General features: G+C 46.4%; 1 protein-coding gene across 3 annotated transcripts in view; it reads left to right on the forward strand.

Moving 5' to 3' along the window:
* The window catches only part of LOC111537915, a 31,933-nt gene that overhangs the window by 2,317 nt on the left and 6,873 nt on the right, over window positions 1-22,743 (forward strand). For all 3 annotated transcript variants that reach the window (XM_026455323.1, XM_023205051.2, XM_023205052.2), the window contains exons 2-3: window positions 4,546-4,692; window positions 13,382-13,486. In XM_026455323.1, the coding sequence (XP_026311108.1) occupies window positions 4,546-4,692; window positions 13,382-13,486 (252 nt within the window). The remainder of the gene's footprint in view (window positions 1-4,545; window positions 4,693-13,381; window positions 13,487-22,743) is intronic.

Raw genomic sequence — 22,743 nt, forward strand, 5'->3', positions numbered from 1 at the left:
AAAAAAAAAAAAAAAAAAAACGCCCCATTTTGATCTTCTTTGCACAATTCATTTGCCTTATCTGAGGAGTATGCTAAATAAAGGTAAATTTCAGCTGTATCCCTGCCAAGAGGAGCAAGAATTTCCTGAGTCTTGGGTTATATTTGGGGACTCCTTTTGTACATAATTCTCCTGGTTTATAGGTGCCTCTGAAATAAAAAATAAAGATGAAGTGGGAGCTGCCACCACCTATTTTCTTTTTATTATTACTATTATCATTATTATTATGTTTGAGACAGGGTCTCACTCTGTCACCCATGTTGGAGTACAGTGGCATGACCATAGCTCACTGCAGCCTGGAATTCCTAGGCTTAAGTGATCCTCCCACGTTGGCCTTCCAAAGTGTTGGCATTACAAGTGTGAGCCACTGGGCCCAGCCCCATGGCCTCTTTTTTTTTTTTTTGTGAGACAGAGTCTCTTGTTGCCCAGGCTGGAGTGCAATGGTGCGATCTCGGCTCACTGCAACCTCCGCCTCCTGGTTTCAAGCAATTCTCCCGCCTCAACCTCCCAAGTAGCAGAGATTACAGGCACCTGCCACGTCCAGCTAACTTTTTTGTATTTTAGTAGAGACAGGGCTTCACCATGTTGGTCAAACTGGTCTCGAACTCCTGACCTCAGGTGACCCGCCCACCTCAGTCTCCCAAAGTGCTGGGATTACAGGCGTGAGCGACTGCGCCCAGCCCCATGGCCTTTTTTTAATAGCCAAGAAAGCTCAGGGATAATAACCCACCATGCCTCTTGAAATTGCCACAGAAAGAAAATGGAAAGTCACTTTTAAAAATAAAAAGGCTCGGGCCGGGCTCGGTGTCTCATGCCTGTAATCTTAGCATTTTTGGAGTCCGAGGCGGGCGGATCACACGGTCAGGAGATTGAGACCATTTTGGCTAACACGGTGAAACCCCGTCTCTACTAAAAATACAAAAGATTAGCCGGGTGTGGTGGCAGGTGCCTGTAGTCCCAGCTGCTCAGGAGGCTGAGGCAGGAGAATCACTTGAACCTGAGAGGTGGAGGATGCAGTGAGCCGAGGTTGCGCCGTTGCACTCCAGCCTGCGCAACAAAGAGCGAGACTCCATTTCAAAATATATATATAAATAAATAAAAATAAAAAGTCTCAAGCCTGTAATTGCAACATTTTGGGAGGCTGAGGTGGGCAGACTGCTTGAGCCAGGAGTTTGAGACTAGTCTGGGCAACATCGTGAGACCCTGTCTCTAGAAAAAATTAAATTAAAATATTAGCCACTTGTCTTGGTGGCATGTGTCTGCAGTCCCAGCTTCTTGGAAGGCTGAGGTGGGAGGATCTCTTGAGCTCAGGAGGTCCAGGGTGCAGTGAAGTGCGATTGCATCACTGCACTCCAGCCTGGGCAACATAGCAAGATCCTGCCTCAAAAAAAAAAAGGAAAAAAGAAAAAGAAAAGGCTATGTGGGTTGGCATGCACTTGAAATCCCAGCTAATTGGGAGGATGTAGAAAAGAGCCTGGGCAACATCGTGAGACCCTGTCTCAAAAAAAAAAAAAAGACATATTTTAAAACTTCAATAATCTTTAAAAATATGACTTTTATTTTAAGATTCTTGGATAATGCAATGGAAAAGTTCAGTGATCCCCATCTTTTCTTTTTTTTTGTTTTGTTTTGTTTTGGAGAATGGGGTCTCAATATGTTGTTTTGAACTCCTGGGCTCAAGCTATCCTCCAGCCTTCTTTTTAATACAAATAAGCAACTCATCCTTAATGAAGTTCACTTGAAGACAAGACATCTTCCCTCCCCTCCCCTCTGCTCCCCTCCCCTCTGCTCCCCTCCCTTCCCTTCCTTTTTTGAGATGGAGTCTCGCTCTGTTGCCCAGGCTGGAGTGCCGTGGCATGATCTCGGCTCACTGCAACCTCCACCTCCCAGGTTCAAGCAATTCTTCTACCTCAGCCTCCTGAGTAGCTGGGATTACAGGCACCCGCCACAACGCCTGGCTAATTTTTGTATTTTTAGTAGAGACCGGGTTTCACCATGTTGACCAGGCTGGTTTCAAATTCCTGACCTCAGGTGATCCGCTCGCCTCGGCCTCCCAAAGTGCTGGGATTACAGGCGTGAGCCACCGCGTCCGGCCTACAAGGCATCTTTCAAAAGCAAACATATTATTCCTAACATACCTTCTGAAGAATAAACATGGAAAGGACACTACTGATGTGTGGTTGGCTTTGCATGACTCACTGAGTAGGAGGAATTTTTTTAAAATCTTATGTCATAACTCTCAAGAATGTGTTAAAGCCAACCCAGGAAATTTCTTAGGAATAGAGATCAACTTGACCGTTACAGTATTTCTCGGACTTGCGGCTGATGACAAGGCACAGCAGCTTGGGAATTACACAATCTCCGCTCTTATGCATTTCTTAATCATTCACTGGATACAGTTGCATGAATACTTTCTGTTCCTGTTCGAGTTTAGTAAAAATAGCAAAATAGAAGCGTCTATGGGGTTAGGAGAGGAAAAACACTCTAGCAGCAAATTCTGTTCCATTCGACCCAGTGTACACGATAGTGATCAGAGGACGTCTCTGGAGAGCGCGTTTTCCTTTTGACCTTGTGTACTTCCTGTACTTCTCTGCCTCTGCTGGGCATGCTGCCCAGACAGGGCTCTGGGTCCTCAGCAGCACCGAGGCAGCAGAAGCACCAGGTATCTGGTGCCTACTACACACCAGCAACTTCTGCAGGTCACTGCTGATCCCCACCAGGTCTGAAATGCTCCTCCTGCATTTCACAGATGATTGAAGGAGGTTCCCCAAGGAAGCTGCCCTGGGCAGGTGGTTACACGTGGCAGAGCAGGTGTGATGGCCCCAGGACTGTCTGGCTCCAGAGCCTGTCCTTTCTCAACCCTACCACCCCACTTTACGACTTTACCTCCACTTGTTTTTCTTGGCCAAAACCTTTTAGCACTACAGGATAAAGAAGGCCTAGCTTTAGGGCGCTCACAGTCTAGTGAAGGAGAAAAGATGAGTATTTAAATAGCATTTTCTTCTCTGTGCAGTGAGGAGCCTGGCATTCAGGGATTCTAATTGGAGCATCAAACCAGATTAGCTCAATGCAGGATGTTGGAACAGAGCACTGTGGTAATTCTGCTTACTGTTAGAGTTTGTATATGGGTAGCGAGGCATGGGGAGGAGGTGGGAAACAGTGAAAGTTGGAGGGACCAGGATTCATACCCCAGAGTGATGGGTAAGGTATAGACAGCATAACAGCAACCTCAATAGCTTGTATTGATTTTGGACTTGCCAGAGCCGGGTTTGAAGTGCTTTCTAGGGTTTGATGCTTTGAATCCACCCTGTAAACCTTAAAGTAGGTACTGTTACGCTGTCCATTTCCATGTGAATAACAGAGACGTAGGGAGGTTAGGGAAATTGCCCAGGCCCCCCAGCTAGTAAGTGGCGAGTACTTGAACCTGGGCAGGCTGACTCTAAGCCCAAGTTCTTGATCACAATACAAAGCAGAGGATAAGTTGGCAAATACTCTCATAGATTTCGCTGTTATGATTGTCAAATTTGTAATTATTTGCTTACGGCCTGTTTTCCTCTCTAACCTATGTCTCCAAGAGGGCAGGAACTATGTCTGTCTGGCTCTCAGAGGTAATTTCAGCACCTAGACTAGTAACTGGCACATAGAAGGGTCTCAAAAGTTTTGAAGAATGGATGAAATGCATTGAGGGAAACAGAGGATTCCTTTCCATGAGCAGCCCCCACCCTCTGAGTCCGCCATTCAATAGCTGATGAGTATGAGCAAACACTTCTCTCCCTCCCTTGCCATCAGCAAAATGGGGTTGATAACAGAAGTGAAGCTCTAGAAAATGGTCTGGAAGTTCCTAAAAAGTTAAAAAATAGAGTTGCCATAGGACTCAGCAATTCCGCTCCTGGGTGTTTACCCAGGAGAATTGAGAATACAGTTATGTCCACACAAAAACTTGTGCAAGGACGTTCATAGTAGCATTATCCATGATAGCCAAAAAGTGGAAGCAACGCAAACGCCCATCCACAGGTGAGTGCATAAACAAAACCAAGGAGATCCATACAAGCACATATTTGGTCATAAAAAGGAGCAAAGTGCTGATACGTGCAACAACATGGGTAAACCTCAAAAACATTTTGCTAAGTAAAGAAGCTGGTCACAAAAGGCCACAAAGTGTGTGGTTTCATTTACATGAAATGCTCAGAACAGACACATCCATGGAGGCAGAAAGTAAATTAGTGGTTGACAGGAGCTGGGTGGAGGGAGGAATGGGGAGTGAATGGGTACAGGGTATCTTTTTGGAGTGATGAGAATGTTCTGGAATTAGATAGTGATGATGGTTATGAATATACTAAAAACCACTTAGTTGGAGACAGAACTGGGTTGAATCCTGGCTGCCCCCTGCCTTGGTGTATGAGCTGGGGCAAGTTGCTCCATTTTGGGATCCTCAGTTTCTTCATCTGTAGGAAGAAGACCCTGATCCATTTTGATCCCCGTCACCCTACTCACTCCTTCTCCTAGGTCCTTGGTGACAAGCCTGGGAGGAAAGAATGTCCCCTGTTGCACTGGATTGCACTGAGGGCAGTGGATGCCCCTGACAGCTCTGGATTAGACAGGACAGTTTTCCTTTATGTTGCAGCCTCCTGCCTTGCAGTCTTAATTCAAGGGGTAAGAGGTTTATCCTGGAATATTGTTTATTTTGTCCCCCAAATTCCTCAAGTGATTCCAGCATGCACCCAAGTTTGTGAACCACTAACTTAGCTAACATGCACCTGAATCACAGGAAGGCATTTGTTTGTTAAAACATCAATTGTTTGTTCCACCTCCAGAGTTTCTGGCTCTGCACACCTGGGCAGGGTGGAGCCTGGACACCTGCATTTCTAACAAGTTCCCAGGTGATACTCATGATGCTGTTCTGGCCCACAACGAGCCCAGACTAGAGCCTCACCTGGACAGTAGCCTCACCTGGACAGTAGCCTCACCTGAGAGCTCTTGCAAACACACAGGTTGCACCAATTAAATCAGAATCTTTGAGGCAAGACCAGGCCTCAGGACTTCCCCCTCAACATTGCATTATGAAAATATTCAGCTGGGCATGGTGACTCACGCCTGTAATCCCAGCACTTTGGGAGGCTGAGGCAGGCGGATCATCTGAGGTCAGGAGTTCAAGATCAGCCTGGCCAAAAAGGGGAAACCCCATCTGTACTTAAAAAAATACAAAAATTAGCCAGGTGTGGTGGCATGTGCCTATAATCCCAGTTACTCGGGAGGCTGAGGCAGGAGAATCGCTTGAACCTGGGAGGTAGAGGTTGCAGTTAGCCGACATTGTGCCACTGCACTCCAGCCTAGGTGACAGAGTGAGATCCTGTCTCAGAAAAAAAATAAATAAACAAAAATAAAATAAAATGTTTAAACACACAGCAAAATGGAAAGAATTCTACAGTGAGCAGCTGTGTATCTACCACCTAGATTCGATCTTGGACATGTGACAATGCTTTGTCACACATCAATCCAAACACCCATTCCCCTAACATCAGGATTTCTTAAAGCCTCAATTCCCCAATATTCAGCCGAGTTTGAGAACCAAGAGCTAGAGTTTCTGGACTCCTCCTCTGTAAAGCTCTTTCTGGCTACAATCTGGGGTTCTCTGCAGATGCCCTCCCCATCCCTAAGGGTTTGTTGAGCAAGAATACATGCATTTATTGAGCACCTACTGAGTACCATTGAGGCTCTGCTTGCTGTGAGCTGAGTCTAGTGGTAGATTTCCTCTTCTGAAATGTTTTATTTATTTATTTATTTATTTGAGACGGAGTCTCGCTCTGTCGCCCGGGCTGGAGTGCAGTGGCCGGATCTCAGCTCACTGCAAGCTCCGCCTCCTGGGTTTATGCCATTCTCCTGCCTCAGCCTCCCGAGTAGCTGGGACTACAGGCGCCAGCCACCTCGCCCGGCTAGCTTTTTGTATTTTTTTTTTAGTAGAGACAGGGTTTCACCGTGTTAGCCAGGACGGTCTCGAACCCCTGACCTCGTGATGCGCCCGTCTCGGCCTCCCAAAGTGCTGGGATTACAGGCTTGAGCCACCCCGCCCGGCCCTGAAATGTTTTAAAACCAAGACAATTCAGACTAAGGAGCCCCATGTATTCAGTATGAGGCCCTCTGCTGGTGGGGAGGATCTCGCTGTGCCACCACCACTGAGACCCGACGATCCAGAGGTGACGATCCGGAGGTGACTTGTCCTGGACCTCCTATCTAACAAAAGACTGGGAAGAAATGAAGCTTCTGGAGAGGGCTCCATATTCTCTGATTTCAGGGTACCCCCCAAGCTGTCATTGTGGGTTCTGTATCCTGCCGTAAGAGCTTAAGGCTTTATAGGGTCAAGCAAACTGCTCTTCAGAGTACACTGTGACTATATGTGATAAATGCTCTGCCAAATCAACCAAGATTTGCAAAGCACTGGACGTACACTTTGGAGGGGAAAATAATACAGGGCTCTGCTGTGTGGAAGTTTCCAGAAGAGAGAACCTGACCAAGAACCATCCCTCTCTCCCCACACCATGGGTGTACAGCTGGCCCTGTGGGACCTTGGAGTGTAGAGGAAGAGGGAGAACCCACAGACATGCATAAGTTTGCTCTAGGCTGCCCGGGTTTCCAGCTGGGCACCTTTGGTTTTTCTTCCACTTCAGCTTCTGGCAGCTGGGGTTGGGGTATGGGGAGCAGAGAGCTGCATTTTATGTAGGAGACAGTCTTGGTGGGGTGGAGTAAATGAATGTGTGTTCTTGTTTTTATTTCTAGGGAGACAGTGGAAAAGTTGCTAAATGTGGAAACCCAAGCTGTGGTTCTCTTTCTGGGGTTTCTTTTTCATGCTCTGTTTGGAGTGGCAAGTGGAGAGGAGAAAGTTTCAGAGAGAAGCCAACCCATGCAGTAATTCCCCCATGGACACAGGCTGAACTTGCGGTCCCAGCGGGCAGGAGGCAGGTTTGGGATTTCCTGGCTGCTCAGTAGGGTTAGAGGGCTCATTCTGAAATAAAGGGGGTTTTCCTTCCATCACCATTGAGATCAGAAGAGCTACCGTTTGGAAATACAACCCTGTGTGGAGGTAGTTTCAGCTCTGCTGGTGACTAAAGCTTGGGAGTGGGGACTTTCTCAAACACTTTCCTTCAGTCATTTTGAAAATGTCTAACTCTTCTGGGTCCCTCAGACTGGAATCTGTTTTGCTGGGGCTTTTAGTGTGACTCATTTCATATGTCTTCCAAGGTGTCTTCACTTCTTAACAAAAATGATTTGCTGGTTTCTTGCCTTAAGCTCTGTGAGGACCATGGCTGCCTGGTGACCGACTAGGCCTCTGGTGACCTCAGCACAGGACCTGGACAGACTGTGTTCTCCATAGACATGGCTCGGTCCACAAACACTGCAGTTTCCCACAACACCGACCAACCAAACAAAAAACCCAAATCATGCCAGTCCAGTAATGAGGAATGGTTTTGTCATTTTAGCACATGAACCAGAATGACAGGAGACAGGATAGAATAGCATGTAGCTTTTCCAAAAAAAGCTAATAAGGAAGATTAGGCAGGAAGATATAAAAATATAAATGGTAGAAAAATTCAATCTCTAAGCATGTTGTGATTGCTACTACTCTAAAACATGATGTAGTTAAAAACGGGCCAGGCACGGTGGCTCACGCCTATAATCTTAGTGCTTTGGGAGGCTGAGACAGGATGATAGCTTGAGCTCAGGAGTTGGAGGTTACAGTGAGCTATGATTGAGCCACTGCACTCCAGCCTGGGTGACAGAGTGAGACCCTATCTCTAAAAAGCCAAAACAAACAAACAAACAAACAAAACTAGCCAGGTGCAGTGGCTCATGTCTGTAATCCCAGCACTTTGGGAGGTCAAGGCAGGCAGATCACCTGAGGTCAGGAGTTCGAGACCAGCCTGACCAACATGGTGAAACCCTGCCTCTACTAAAAAAGTGTAAAAATTAGCCAGGCATGGTGGCACACACCTGTAATCCCAGCTACCCAGGAGGTTGAGGCAGGAGAATCGCTTGAGGGAGCTACCTGGGAGGCAGAGGTTGCAGTAAGCTGAGACACATGCCATTGCACTCCAGCCTGAGTGACAAGATCAAAACTCTGTCTTAAAAAAAAAGAAAGAAAGAAAAAAAAAAACTGGTAGGCAAAGGCAAATGGAAATGATTGTGTTAGTGAGATTACGGGCAGTGACCGTTAAAGGTTTTTCTTAAATTCTAACTGTTACGCCATTATTGCAATATAAAAACCAAACCTTTGTGGCTATGCTTCATGGTGGACACAGCCAGGGCTTGAGTAGCAGAAGTCCTATGGTGTCCTGGCTAGATGAAACTACTTGAGGAGTGGGTTCATTTTTTTCATGCATCTCCCCCCGGCCTCACACCTAGTAGGGCCACACCTAGCACATAGTAGGTGCTCAGTAAATACTCATTGAATTAGTGGTTCAGTGGGCAGATTATGCCAAACGGTTACCTCTTTTTGGAGGTACCCAGAGGCATTCTTTTTGGTGAGGGGGCACAAACGATTATTACTGTACTTGAGAAGTGCTTAGGGGGACAAGGTTTCTGTCATTGCTCAGGCTGTAGTGCAGTGGCGTGAACATGACTCACTGCAGCCTCAATCTCCTGGGCTCAAGCAATCCTTCCACCTCATCTTCCCAAGAAGCTGGGACTATGGGTGTGCACCACCACACCCAGCTAATTTTTAAAGATTTTTGTAGTGACGGAGTCTCTCCATATTGCCCAGGCTGATCTTGAACTCCTGGGCTTAAGCAATCCTTCCACCTTGGTATCCCAAAGTACTGGGATTATAGGCATGAGCCACCTTGCCAGGCCTCCAGAGGCATTTTGATTGGAAGAGAAGACTTCTTGGGAAAAGAAGTCATATCTGACCTGAAAACTATCATCCAAAGGAAAATAAGTTTTGTCAACTCTCATCTTGATTGCATGTAAGTTGGTTTTCTTCAATTAAAGTGATTTAGTAAATATATAATCACTTATTTATCTGTTTATTTAAATTCCTAAGCTTTTCCGCATGTAAATAAAGTCACAAAAGAGGAGGAAATACCCCTTGTTAGATGTGGGACCTCATTCTCAGTCCAGAGTCCAAAGAAGGTGATGAAGCCTTGCTCTCAGGGAGGAGCGGCTGCCTAACTCATGTCTCCTTGTGACCCAGGACCCAGAATCCGTCACCACAGGTTGGCCTCCCTCTTGCTCCCAATGCAGGCATCTGTGCAGCTGAGCAGCAAGGTATTTGCTGCCATCTCTCCCTTCCTGGGGTCCCAGTGCCTGGGTCCACAACTAGGCCAGCCTCACCAGCGCCTTTGTCAGGACATGGGTGGACTTGGCTTGGCAGGGAGGAGCAAGTGGGATGTTTTTTGGCTTGGTTTGATATTTGCTGACTGGTAAAGGTCTTGCTCCAAATATTCCCTCACCAACCACCTCTGTGTCTGAATTCCCTGTTAGTCACTCTTTGAGAGCGGAGTTTTGAAGATCCCTGCTCAGGTACAGATCTAGAAAGGGGGCCATTCTGAGCCATTTCTTTAAGGGAAAAAGAGCTGCAAGGTGACTCCACTTTGGCGAAAATGAACCACCGTGTCGGGCTGGAAGAAATTGTGTCTGGGAGCTATTCATGATGTGCCCCTAGCCAGGAAGGCTCAGACCAAATTCTGTCTTTTATACACTGCTAGCTGGTTGCTCAACTTGCAAGACCCCGAGAGAATGGAATGCAATACAGACAACGGTTGACTTCTTACCCATCATTTCCCATGCAGGGCACCAAGCCCTCTACACGTGATACTCTCTTTCTTTTTTTCTCCTTTTTTTTTTGAGACGGAGTCTCACTGTCGCCCAGATTGGAGTACAGTGGCACAATCTTGGCTCAGTGCAACCTCCGCTACCCAGGTTCAAGTGATTCTCCAGTCTCAGCCTCCCACGTAGCTGGGACTATAGGCATGTGCCACCAGGCCCAGCTAATTTTTATATTTTTAGTAAAGACGGGATTTCGCCATGTTGACTAGGCTGGCCTCGATCTCTTGACCTCAGGTGATCCGCCCACCTCGGCCTTTCAAAGTGTTGGGATGAGCCACCATGCACGACCCACATGATATTCTTTTTCAATTTTCCCAGCAACCATGTGAGGTAGAAATATCCCTACTTTATAGGAACAAAAATGGAGGCTCAGAGATAAGCGACTTGCCCAGTGTCATGCAGCTAAATATAGTTATGCTGATTAACAGCTAGTACCATTGAGTGCTGCGGGCCAAGGCACTACAAAGGATTCCTGTTTCAACTCCCTTGATCCTCATTACATGCTTGTGGAATCCCCGTTTGAACAGATGTGGAAACTGGAGTACAGGGAGGTTGAACAGGCTCTCCGAGGCATTCAGCTGGCAGATGTCAGATGTCAGCCTGCTCTTCACCGCCCTGCTGCATGCAGTCAGTCAGGAGCCATGTGCGTCTGAGCCACAAAAAGAGTCTGCTGTGTGCCAGGCACATGCAGTTACCCTGGAGATCTGACAGCCCGGGCCTACTGGCGGTTACATGCTGGCGTCCTCGCACAGGACCGGTCAGAGATGGCCAAGGGTAGCAAAAGGGTTGGGACATCCAGGGAACATTGGGTCCAGGCAGTGAGGGGCCTTGCTTCCTGTCTCCCCTGCCTGGGAAGGGCAATCAGCGGTGACCCTGACTTCTTCCTGTGTGGCTAACCTGAGGCAATGATTATCCTCTCTAGCGGACTGAGGCAAGCGGTCAGGTGTCTTGAGGGCTCACTTATCTCTGGACTTGGACATCTATGGGGTCTAGTCTCACACACCCACTGTGGGGCTTTCCCTGTCTCTGCTTTACACGCACATTGCAGAATAAGAGATACTGTTGAAGGACTCTATCCGAGAAGCCCCTCCCAATGAGATTTGTGGCCAGGATTAAGAGGCCTTAAATGGACATTTCCGCGAGGAAGAAATTGTGCATGCTTAGATGTCTGTCTTTGGAGGGTTTGGAGGGTCAAAACACCATCAAATTTGTGTTTCACAAACTGGTGGTGACAGGGTTGATGGGGTCTGGACTCTGTCTGCTATGGGGTCAGCCCTGCTGGAGTCCACCTCAGCTTGAGTGCTGGAAGCCTGCCCTGAATTGGACAGGACCCCTGCGTTTCTGCCCCAGCACTCAGCTTCCGCCGATCAAATTATATCCTCAGCTTCCTCAGGAATACAATCTTCAGAGGACCGTGGGGAGGATTGAACAGTTATTACTGTACATGCGAAGTGCTTGTATCAGTGCCTGCTCATATTTTACATGTGATTATTATCATTATAATCCCACCTGGACTGGTCAACATAAAGAAACCTGGGGTCTGTTCTGCCTCCCTACCCCACTTTAATTTTTTTGTGTGTTTTGTTTTGTTTTTTGAGACGGAGTCTCACTTTGTTGTCCAGGCTGAGTGCAGTGGCCTTATCTCAGCTCACTGAAAGCTCTACCTCCCAGGTTCACGCCATTCTCCTGCCTCAGCCTCCCCAGTAGCTGAGACTACAGGTGCCTGCCACCACGCCCAGCTAATTTTTTTGTATTTTTATTAGAGACGGGGTTTCACCATGTTAGCCAGGATGGTCTCAATCTCCTGACCTTGTGATCCACCTGCCTCGACCTCCTAAAGTGCTGGGATTACAGGCATGAGCCACCACACCCGGCCCCTACCCCACTTTATTTTTAAAATAGAGACAGGGTCTCCCTCCCTATGTTACCCAGGCTGGTCTTGAACGCCTGGCCTCAAGCAATCCTCCGATCTCGTCTTCCCAAAGTTCTGGGATAACAGGCCTGAGCCATTGTGCCCGGCCAGTTCCTTCCCTTTTTCTGCCAGGTTTGAGCCCTTCTCCCTGGTGCGACCCAGAAGGCCAGTCTGGCAGAGCTGTGTGAGAACCAGGTAAGCTCTCACATCCATCCTGCCTGGCATGTAGTAAGCCCCTCCTCGCCTCTTTAAAGAAGACCAAAGAAAGTGGGTTTACGATTTCTCAGGAAAGTTTTGCTTCTGTTGTTTTTCCTTCCCGACTTCCCAATTGTCTGTTGTACCCGCAAACTCCCTACTCTTCGGTTCCAGATCTAGTGTGTCTCCTGCAGCTTCTGTCTAAATGAAGGATCGCCCTTTTGGTCCCTTTTCCAGCCCTTTCCCTCTGGGAAATGATGTATGCCTTCCAGAACTTCTAACTTTACCACACCCTGATGGTGAGCTGGGTACTGTGTGGCTGGCATTGTTCTTAATTACCACGCTCCAGGTCTTCACACAGATGGGCTTGTTTGATCCTCACTGTGTTCCTATGAGGATGGTGTGATTATGATCTCTATTTCTTTAAAAAATAGAGATGGGGTCTAGCTCTGTTGCCCAGGCTGGTCTCTAACTCCTGAGCTCAAGAGATTCTCCCCACCTCAGACTCCCAAAGTATTGAGATTACAGGCATGAGCCACCGTGCCTGGCCTATCATCCCCATTTAAAAGACAGAAAATCTGAGGTGCAAGGAGATTAAACAACTTGCCTGAGATCCCAGTTAGAAAGCGTTAAGTTTGAACCCAAGTAGTGTGACTCTAAGCCCCAGCTCCCAACCACATCATTTTATTGCCATCGTAACTCTAATGTTTAGAATCTGTTGGATACTCAAAGGTCTTGGTGTGTCCTAAATTTAAATAAATAAATAAGTAAATAAGAATCCATAGGAATTGCGAAAAGAAGCATGGTCTTTGTTCTACGAATGTTGTTTGTTCTTTTTTTTTTTCAGTCGAAAGATACTTTACTGCAAAATTGGAGATTTCAAATTCCTCCTGGTTATATTCTGCTGGTGTTTAACCTCCTTCTAAATAAGGCATCCTTTCTGAATCTCACTGAACTCTCTTGTATTAAAAAATAGAACTATTTTTTCTTGCTCCATCGCCTGTGGAGATGGAAAAGTGCTGATCAGCACGTTCTCTCGCATGCTTGAAAACACTCTCCCGGTGTCTCACATCTCTCTGAGCCCATTCTTCTCCAAAGCCAGAGGACCTGGCTCCTTTCCACTGGGCGGGTTTCCTGTTCGCAGCCCTGACAAAAGTGCCCAGAGTTCTCCAGCCTCTCCCCTTCCACTGGGTATGCACTGGGCTGTGAGGGTGGCGCTGAGGGTGCACACAGGGTCCAAAGCAAGCCACGTGGCTCGGGGTCCTCCATCTCTGCTCAGAATTTTGTTTTAGCTTACTTTGTTATTTTTATATTCCAGAACACTTAAAAAAGAAATGAAGGTGTAAAGAAGTTGTTGGGGGGGTGCACGTGGAAAATGTTAGCTTTAATCTTTCCTCCCCTGACATTTTCATACAGGTTGGAGTTGACTTTGAACCTGAGGGCCTAAGTGCCCGGCACTGCGAGGGTATGGCAGGGACTCCATTCTTGATCCTGGCCTTGAGGTTCTCACAGTCTGAGCTTGTGAGTATCAAGAACAGCTCTGGGCTGGGCACAGTGGCTCACACCTGTAATTCCAGCACTTTGGGAGGCTGAGGTGGGCGGATCACCTGAGGTCAGGAGTTTGAGACTAGCCTGGCCAATATGGCGAAACCCCATCTCTATTAAAAAGTACAAAATATAGCCAGGTGTGGTAGCAGGCACCTGTAGTCTCAGCTACTCGGGAGGCTGAGGCAGAAGAATCACTTGAACCCGGGAGGCAGAGATTGCAGTGAGCCGAGATGGCGCCACTGCAATTCAGTCTAGGCAACAAAGCGAGACTCCATCTCAGGAAAAAAAGAAAAAAAAAAAAGGAAAGGAAGCCAGGCATGGTGGCTCACATCTGTAATCCCAACATTTTGGGAGGCTGAGGCAGGAGGATCAATTGAGGCTAGGAGTTTGAGACCACCCTGGGCAACATAGTGAGACCCCATCTCTACAAAAGATTAAAAAAAATTAGCTGGATGAGGTGGCAGATGCCTCTAGTCACAGCTACTCGGGAGGCTGAGATGGGAGAATCGCTTGAGTCTGGGAGGTCAAGGCTGCAGTGAGCTGAGATCGTGCCACTGCACTCCAGCCTGGATGACAGAGTAAGACCCTGTCTCTAAAAATAAATAAATAAATAAATAAATAAATAAATAAATAAATAAATAAAGGAGAGGAAGGGGGCTATGGCATACTGTAGGGTGTGGGGGGAGGTTGCAGGATTCGGTGGGGCACCATGGTTGGCCTCCTTAAGAAGGTGAGATTTCAGCTTCTGGAAGCTGAGGGATTTAACCATGTAAGTATCTGGGAGTGGAGCATTTCAGTTGGAGGGCATAGCTAGAGCCTAAAAGAAACAAAATCCAACACAAACATCAGGAAGGGGTCACCCAAGAGATAAGGAGTCTGAGAAAGGACCAAGGGAAGGGAAGAAGGAGGGTTTCATGCCTATGCTAATTGCATTGTGGTTGCTCTGAGGGTGGGGTCATTTACCCAACCCCGGGACCACCCTCTGCCCAAACCCTTAGGCTAATGGAAATCAGACCAATGTGGTGGTGGAAATAGCTCTGATCCAGGCTCTTTCATAACTAGTACACGGCCTTGAGTAAGCCACATACTCTTTGGGCCTCAATGGCCTCGTCTATAAAAGGAAACAGCTGAAAACTGGGTGCTTGCAGGCCCCTGAGTGCGCCTTGTAATAATAGCACTGTTATAAATAAGATGGAAACTGCAGCATTTTGCCAGGGTGAATAAGTTAATTATTCTTATGATTGAGACTTTTAAAAATCAAAAGCAAAACCATCTGATTTATGTGGTTTCCGAGGAAAAGAAAGGCAGGAAAGAAAGATGAAGTGAGGCTGGGCGGGGTGCTGACACGTGTAATCCCAGCACTTTGGGAGACGGAGGAGGGTGGATCACTTGAACTCAGGTGTTCAAGATCAGCCTGGGCAGCATAGTGGGACCCTGTCTCTAAAATAAATAAATAAATAAATAAATAAATAAATAAATAAATAAGCTGGGTGTGATGATGCGCACCTATAGTCCCAGTTACTTGGGAGGCTGAGGTGGAGGATCACTTGGGCCTGGGAGATTGAGGCTGCAGTGAGCTGTGATCATGCCACTGCATTCCAGCCTAGGCAATAGAGTGAGACCCTGTCTCAAAAAAAAAAAAAAAAGAGGCACAAGTTTTCCTTTTGCCACCATTTAACCATCTTCACTTTGTGGGAACTAGAACTATGCTGGGGTGGTGGCAGGGGTGGGGAGTTGGGGGGACCCTCTCAACTGCTGTGCTGGGTGGGAGGTGGGGGGTGGGGTGGTGGGTGGAGGGTTGGGGGGGTGAGTGGGGGGTGGGGGGACCCTCTCAGTTGCTGTGCTGGGATGGCGGGTGGGGATGGGGTGGTGGGTGAGGGTTGGGGTGGTGGGTGGGGGTGGGGGACCCTCTCAGCTGCTCCCCGGCAGTAGTTCCTTAGCTGAGGTTCAGAACATTTGCAAGCAACCAACCGTCTGTCTGTTGGGAAGGTTTGGAAAGTATTATGCAAATTGTGAAAAAAACGGTCTTTGACAACTTAGGAAAGAATAAAATCCGGCAGAGTGTTCTAGCCTTTAGGCTGCTGGGGCCAGAAATACAAAGTCATGTTCTCATAATCTACTAAGTTGCTAAAAGGAGGGATTTGAGAGCATCACGTTGGCAGACACAGGGTTCTGCCCAAACTCTGGGATTTAGGGCCTGTGATTTCAGGAAGGGCTTTCCCTGCTCACGATAGACAGGAGTGTTTGTTTTTTAAGTGCCAGGGCAGAGGTGGGATGGGCTTGCTGGGGAAACTGGACTGATAAAGAAAATCCTCCTAGAAAGCTACATCCAACAAAGGAGCACTCACAGGAATGTCGGAACAAGTAAGAGTCAGGATCTGAAGTCAGATTGCCAGAAGTCAAATCCCTGTATTCGAACCTTTCTGTGTCTCAATTTTCTCATTTGTATTGTAGGTATAAAAAAGATGCCTATTTCCCAGGGCAGTTATGGTGATCACATGAATTAATACACATAAAGTCCTCAGCGTGGTACCTGGAATATCGTAGTGAAGCCCACGAGTGGTGCTTTATCTTTGGGTTACATGGGTTCTTCCAAATGATGTCTGAGTGTTTTTCATTGAGGACTGTCTATTTATGGGATACTTTTTGGTGCAGATACACTTTCAGGTCATGAATCTCTCTTCTTTCTAACCAAGATTTTCTTTAATTTTGGCTGGGTGTGGTGGCTCACACCTGTAATCCCAGCGCTTTGGGAGGCTGAGGCAGGAGGATCACTTGAGCTTAGGAGTTTAAGACCAGCCTGGGCAACATGGCGAGACCTTGTCTTTGCGAAAAAAAGAAAAATTTGCTGGGTGTAGTGATGTGTGCCTGTAGTCCCAACTATTCAGTAGGCTGAGGTAGGAAGACCGCTTGAGGCCAGGATTGAGGCTGGAGGATCACTTGAGTCCAGGAGTTCAAGGCTGCATGAGCTATGATTGGCATCACTGCATTCCAGTCTGGGTAACAAAGCAAGATCCTATCTCAAAAAAAAAGAAATTTCCTTAATTTTAAAAAAGTTACCATTTTCTTTTTGGAATACATATATTATATATATATATATATAGAGAGAGAGAACCTCACTCTGTCATCTAGGCTGGAGTGCAGTGGCATGATCTCGGCTCACTGCAACCTCTGCCTCCCAGGTTCAAGCAATTCTCCTGCCTCAGCCTCCTTGAGTAGCTGGGATTACAGGTGTGTGCCATCATGCCTGGCTAATTTTTGTATTTTTAGTAGAGATGGGGTTTCACCATGTTGGCGAGGCTGGTCTTGAACTCCTGACCTCAAGTGATCCACCCACCTCGGCTTCCCAAAGTGCTGGGATTACAGGCATGAGCCACGATGCCCAGTCAAAAAACATATATTTAAAAAGAACCAGATAGAACATTTATAATTCAAAATACAATATTTGAAATGAAAGATTCACTGATTGGGCTTACTATCAGCTTGGTGGCAGAAGAAGAAAGAGTGAATGACAAAAGTTACCATTTTCTAAGCCAACACTGTCCAACAGAATATAATGCAAACCACAAACATAATTTCAAGTTTTTAGTAGCTATATTTTAAAAAGTAAAAGAAGACAGGTGAAATTAATTTTTTAATAATATGTCTTAATCCAGTATATCCAAAATATTATTTTTTAATGCATAATCAATATTAAAATTATTAATGAGACTTTACATGCTTGTTTCCTTACTATATCAAATCCAATGTATATTTCGCAAATACAGCATATCTCAGTTTGGGCCAGCGGCATGTCAAGTTTTTAACAGCCACATGGAGCTACCACGTAGGACAGTGCAGTTCTAAGGAACAAGAGGATGACTCTTGGCAGTGAGCTTGGGTGGGCGAATCAGGCTGGGCACAGACTCCCCCTAATCACACTATGATGACAGGCCTCTGAGATGGGGGGTCTTCTAGTCACACAGAACAAGGAGGATCCCTGGCCATGTGCCATGGCTCGCACCTATAATCCCAGCACTTTGGGAGGCCAAGGCAGGCAAATCACTTGAGGTCAGGAGTTCAAGACCAGTCTGGGCAACATGGAGAAACCCTGTCTCTACCAAAAATACAAAAAATCAGCTGGGTGTTGTGGCACTCGCCTGTGGTCTCAGTTACTCAGGAGACTGAGATGGGAGGATTGCTTGAGCCCAGGCGGCAGAGGCTGCCGTGAGCTGAGATCATGCCACTGCACTATAGCTTGGGTGACAGAGTGAGACTCCATCTCAAAAAAAAAAAAAAGAACAAGGAGGATCCCAACGCAAGCCCCACATTCCAAGATTGTGGTTTTGAACTGAGATACATTGAGCAAGCTCTTGCTTGCCCCAACGGTCTTTTCCTCCCTCTCTACTAACCGCACCCCTTATCTCAACCTGACTTGAGGATGAAATACTAAGAAGAAGATCATCAGTCTTTCAATGATTATTATCCTCTATTAAGATACAAATGCAAATGTTGGACAAAATTTCAGTTAAGAGGAATAAGTTCAAAAGATCTATTGTACAACATGGTGGCTATAGTTAATTTTTTTTTTTTTTTTTTTTTTTTTTTTTTTTTTTTTAGACAGTGGCTAGAGTGTAATGGCACGATCACAGCTCACTGCAGTCTCAAACTCCTGGGCTCAATCGATCCTCTAACCTCAGCCTCCCCAGTAGCTGAGACTACAGACATGTACCACCATGCCCAGCCTTGACTATACTTAATAACACTGTATTGTATTCTTTTTGGTTGTTGTTGTTGACATGGAATCTCACTCTGTCTCCTAGACTGGAGTGCAGTGACGCAATCTCAGCTCACTGCAACCTCCGTCTCCGGGGTTCAAGTGATTCTTCTGCCTCAACCTCCTGAGTAGCTGGGATTACAGGAGCGCACCACCACACCCAGCTAATTTTTGTATTTTTAGTAGAGCTGGGGTTTCACCATGTTGGCCAGGCTGGTCTCGAACTTCTGACCTCAAGTGATCCACCTGCCTTGTCCTCCCAAAGTGCTGGGATTACAGGCGTGAGCCACTGCCCCCGGCCCAATGTATTTTATTCTTGAGAATCACTGAGAGTAGATTTTAAGTGTTCTCACCACAGAAAACACTAAGTATGTGAAGTAATGCATGCTAATTAGTTCAATTTAGGGATTCACAATGTATTCCAGAACATTATGTTGTACACAATAAATATATACAATTTTTATTTGCCAATTAACATAACATAAAAAATACGCGAATATTGGGGAGAATATCTTCATTGAGTATCAGCTGAGACTAAGGTAGTTGAGGTAGAGATTAGGACAGGAAGCAGAACATGTTTTTGGGTTCTGTCTGGAATCTTTGAGGAGTGACCTTGCTTAAAAGCCAGCATTGGTAGGATGGCCCTCAATGGAGTCTTTAGGGTCCCGGCCTTTATCCTAACCCTTTAACCGAATGGGAGCCTTATTAACCATGGCAGCAGCTATGTGAGCAAGAGCAGACTTCAAAATGCTGGGCACCTTGGGGCCATATATATATATGCTGGGATTACAGGCATCTGCCACCATGCCCGGCTAATTTTTGTACTTTCAGTAGAGACAGGATTTCACCATGTTGGTCAGGCTGGTCTTGAACTCCTGACATCAAGCAATCCACCTGCCTTGGCCTCCCAAAGTGCTGGGATTACAGGTGTGTGCCGCCGTGCCTGGTCGGGTCCATATTTTTCTAGATGAATTAGTCTGTATCTGAAAACTACGTTGGGAGTCCTGTGAAAGAGAAAATTTGCAAATTTGTCCTGCCCGTCCATTCCCACCCATCCAGAAGGAGAGACTCCCCCCTTCTCCCTAGGGAAGTGCCCTTTGACCTTATTCAAGGAGAAGCTGGTCTTTGAGGTAGAATGCACCTTGGGAAGGGTGACTTAACTTTGAGACCAGAGTCTCTTCTCTTCACCTTTCCCTCCCTCCATTCAGTTACGTTCCAGTGAATCTGCACGTCTTCCCTCCAGAGCTTTCTTGAAGGAGGTCTCATATCCCTATTTCCAAGTTCTTGAGAAAAGTGAAAGGGACCTCACTTTCACCTCCATAAGCTAAGACTATTATTACCACCATGGATGCTCTAAAATCTGAAAAAAAAATTATTCTTTTTTTTTTTTTTTGAGACAGTCTCTGTCGCCTAGGCTGGAGTGCAGTGGCACAATCACAGCTGACTGCAGCCTCGACCTCCCAGGCTCAAGTGATCTTCCCACCTCAGCCTCCCAAGTAACTGGGACTATAAGCACGCACCACCATATATGGCTACTTTATTTCTATTTTCATTATTTATTTATTTTTATTTTTATTTTTTTTTGAGATGAAGTCTCGCTCTATAGCCCAGGATGGGGTGCAGTGGCGCTATCTTGGCTCACTGCAACCTCTGCCTCCTAGGTTCAAGTGATTCTCCCGCCTCAGCCTCCTGAGTAGCTGGAATTACAGGTGTGCGCCACTGCACCTGGCTAATTTTTTGTATATTTTAATAGAGATGGGGTTTCACCACGTCGGCCAGGCTGGTCTTGAACTCCCGACCTCAGGTGATCCACCTGCCTTGGCCTCCCAAAGTGCTAGGATTACAGGCGTGAGCCACCATGCCCGGCCTATTTTTATTATTTATTTATGATTAGAGATAGGGTCTTGCCATGATGCCCAGGCCAGTCTTGAATTCCTGAGCTCAAGCGATCTGCCTCCCTTGGCCTCCTAAAGTGCTGGGATTACAGGCGTGAGCCACCACGCCCGGCCAGAAATACTGTTTTTTGAGACAAGTTCTCACTCTGTCACCCAGGCTGGAGTGCAGTGGCGTGATCATGGCTCACTGCAGCCTAGACTTCCCTGGCTCAGATGGTCCTCTCACCTCAGCCTTCTGTGTAGCTGGGACTACAGGAACATACCACCATGCCTGACTAATTTTTGTATTTTTTTGTAAAGGTGGTATGTTTCACCATGTTGTTCAGGCTGGTCTCAAACTCCTGGACTCAAGCAATCTTCCCACCTCGACCTCCCAAACTGCTGGGTTACAGACATAAGCCACTGCACCTGGCATGGAAATAATCGTTTGTGGTGACACTTGGATTATCTACTTAACCCACAAACGTTCTTGCCATTCAAACTTCATGATTACTGTATTACTCTCATTCAACCTGTAATATTCCTAACTATATTGTCTTGAGTTTTCAGGCAGTCCAGAGTGCTAATCTTTGACCCAATTTCTTTAGACTCATTGTACTCCAAAGGAGGTTATCTAAAGCATATCGTCCATTAACAGATTTTTAAAGTTAAACTCTTGTTTTGTTTTTTGAGAAGGAGTCTTCCTCTGTTGCCCAGGCTGGAGTGCGGTGGCACGATCTAGGCTCACTGCAACGTCCGCCTCCCGGGTTCAAATGATTCTCCTGCCTCAGCCTCCCAAGTAGCTGGGATTACAGGCTTGTACCACCATGCCTGGATAATTGTGTGTGTGTGTGTGTGTGTTTTCAGTAGAGACAGGGTTTCACCATGTTGGTCAGGCTGATCTTGAACTCCTGACCTCAGGTGATCCACCCGCCTTGGCCTCCCAAAGTGCTGGGATTATAGGTGTAAGTCACCGCACCCAGCCTAAAGTAAAACTTTTGTAAACAACCAAAATATTTTTATTGAGCCTTTTTTCTTGATTATTAATATGATACATAAGTTTTTCTAGAAAATTTAGAGTTTTCTGGAAAAGATGAAGAAGAAACATTTGTGATCCTACTGTCCAGAAAACACCACTGTTAATTTTTTGGTCAATGGGTATTTGAACTGATTACATTCTAGAGCAGCAGCTGGGCGCAGCAGCTCACGCCTGTAATCCCAGCACTTTGGGAGGCCGAGGCGGATGGATCACGAGGTCAGGAGATCGAGACCATCCTGACTAACACAGTGAAACCCCGTCTCTACTAAAAATACAAAAAGTAGCCAGGCGTGGTGGCGGGCACCTGTAGTCCCAGCACTTTGGGAGGGCAAGGCAGATGGATACTTGAGGTCAGGAGTTTGAGATCAGCCTGGACAACACAGTGAAACCCTGTCTCTACAAAAAATACAAAAATTAGCTCAGTGTGGTGGCGAGTGCCTGTAATCCCAGCTACTTGGTAGGCTGAGACAGGAGAATTGCTTGAGCCCAGGAGGTTGAGGCTGCAGTGAGCCATGATCCAGTCACTGCACTCCAACCTGGGTGACAGAGCCAGACCCTGTCTTAAAAAAAAAAAAAAAGAGTTCAAATTCATCGTGGGAAAAATTTTTTACCATCTCAATGAAGCTTCTAAATAGCATTTCACTAAGTGATGCTGTTTATATTTTAAATTTCTAACCAAAGCCAAAAAAAAAAAAAAAAAAAAAAAAGCCTAGAGTCTGGCAAAAGATAAGAACCAACTAAAGTGTAGTAACTTAATTGGTAAATGCGGTCAGCCTCTGGGAACTGAAACGAAGAGGCCGTTGACGATCCAGTTGATGTTCTGTGATTACAAATCAAGGGGTAAGAACTTCCTTCTTCCTTAGTGACCCAAAACCTTAAGTATAACGCAGGTATGGAGTATAATGGTGTGTATTTGGAAGAGAAGGAAGTAGGGGTGATGTTGGAAATACTGTCACTGAATTTGGGAACTTGGATAGATTGCTTATATTTGGAGGGAGCTCAGCATCTTATGGTGGTAGAATGGATGGATGGGTTATAGGATTGGCAGGAATGAACAACCAGGTGAGTTCTGGGGACACTGGTGGGGCTATGTAGTGCTGCAGGATAGGTTATAAAATAAGAGCAATGAAGGAAGCTGAGGGGGATCCAGTGTGCCAGGGAGTGGTGTGTGCTACTTTGAGTTGCACACTCAAAGTCATCATGATGGAAGACATGATAGTCATCATCTCTGCACGGTAGGTGACAAAGGATTTGTCCTTTCTTTTTTAAAAAATCTTTTTTTGGGACGGAGTCTTGCTCTGTTGCCCAGGCTGGAGTGCAATGGCACAATCTCAGCTCACTGCAACCTCTGCCTCCTAGGTTTAAGCGATTCTCCTGCCTCAGCCTCCTGAGTAGCTGGAATTACAGGCACACGTCACCACACTCAGCTAATTTTGTATTTTTAGTAGAGACAGGGTTTTACCATGTTGCCCAGGCTGGTCACGAACTCCTGATCTCATGATCTGCCCACCTCTGCCTTCCAAAGTGTCAGGATCACAGGCGTGAGCCACTGAGCCCGGAC

This window comes from Piliocolobus tephrosceles, chromosome 9 (genome assembly GCF_002776525.5).
Source record: "Piliocolobus tephrosceles isolate RC106 chromosome 9, ASM277652v3, whole genome shotgun sequence".
Classification (NCBI taxonomy): domain Eukaryota; kingdom Metazoa; phylum Chordata; class Mammalia; order Primates; family Cercopithecidae; genus Piliocolobus; species Piliocolobus tephrosceles.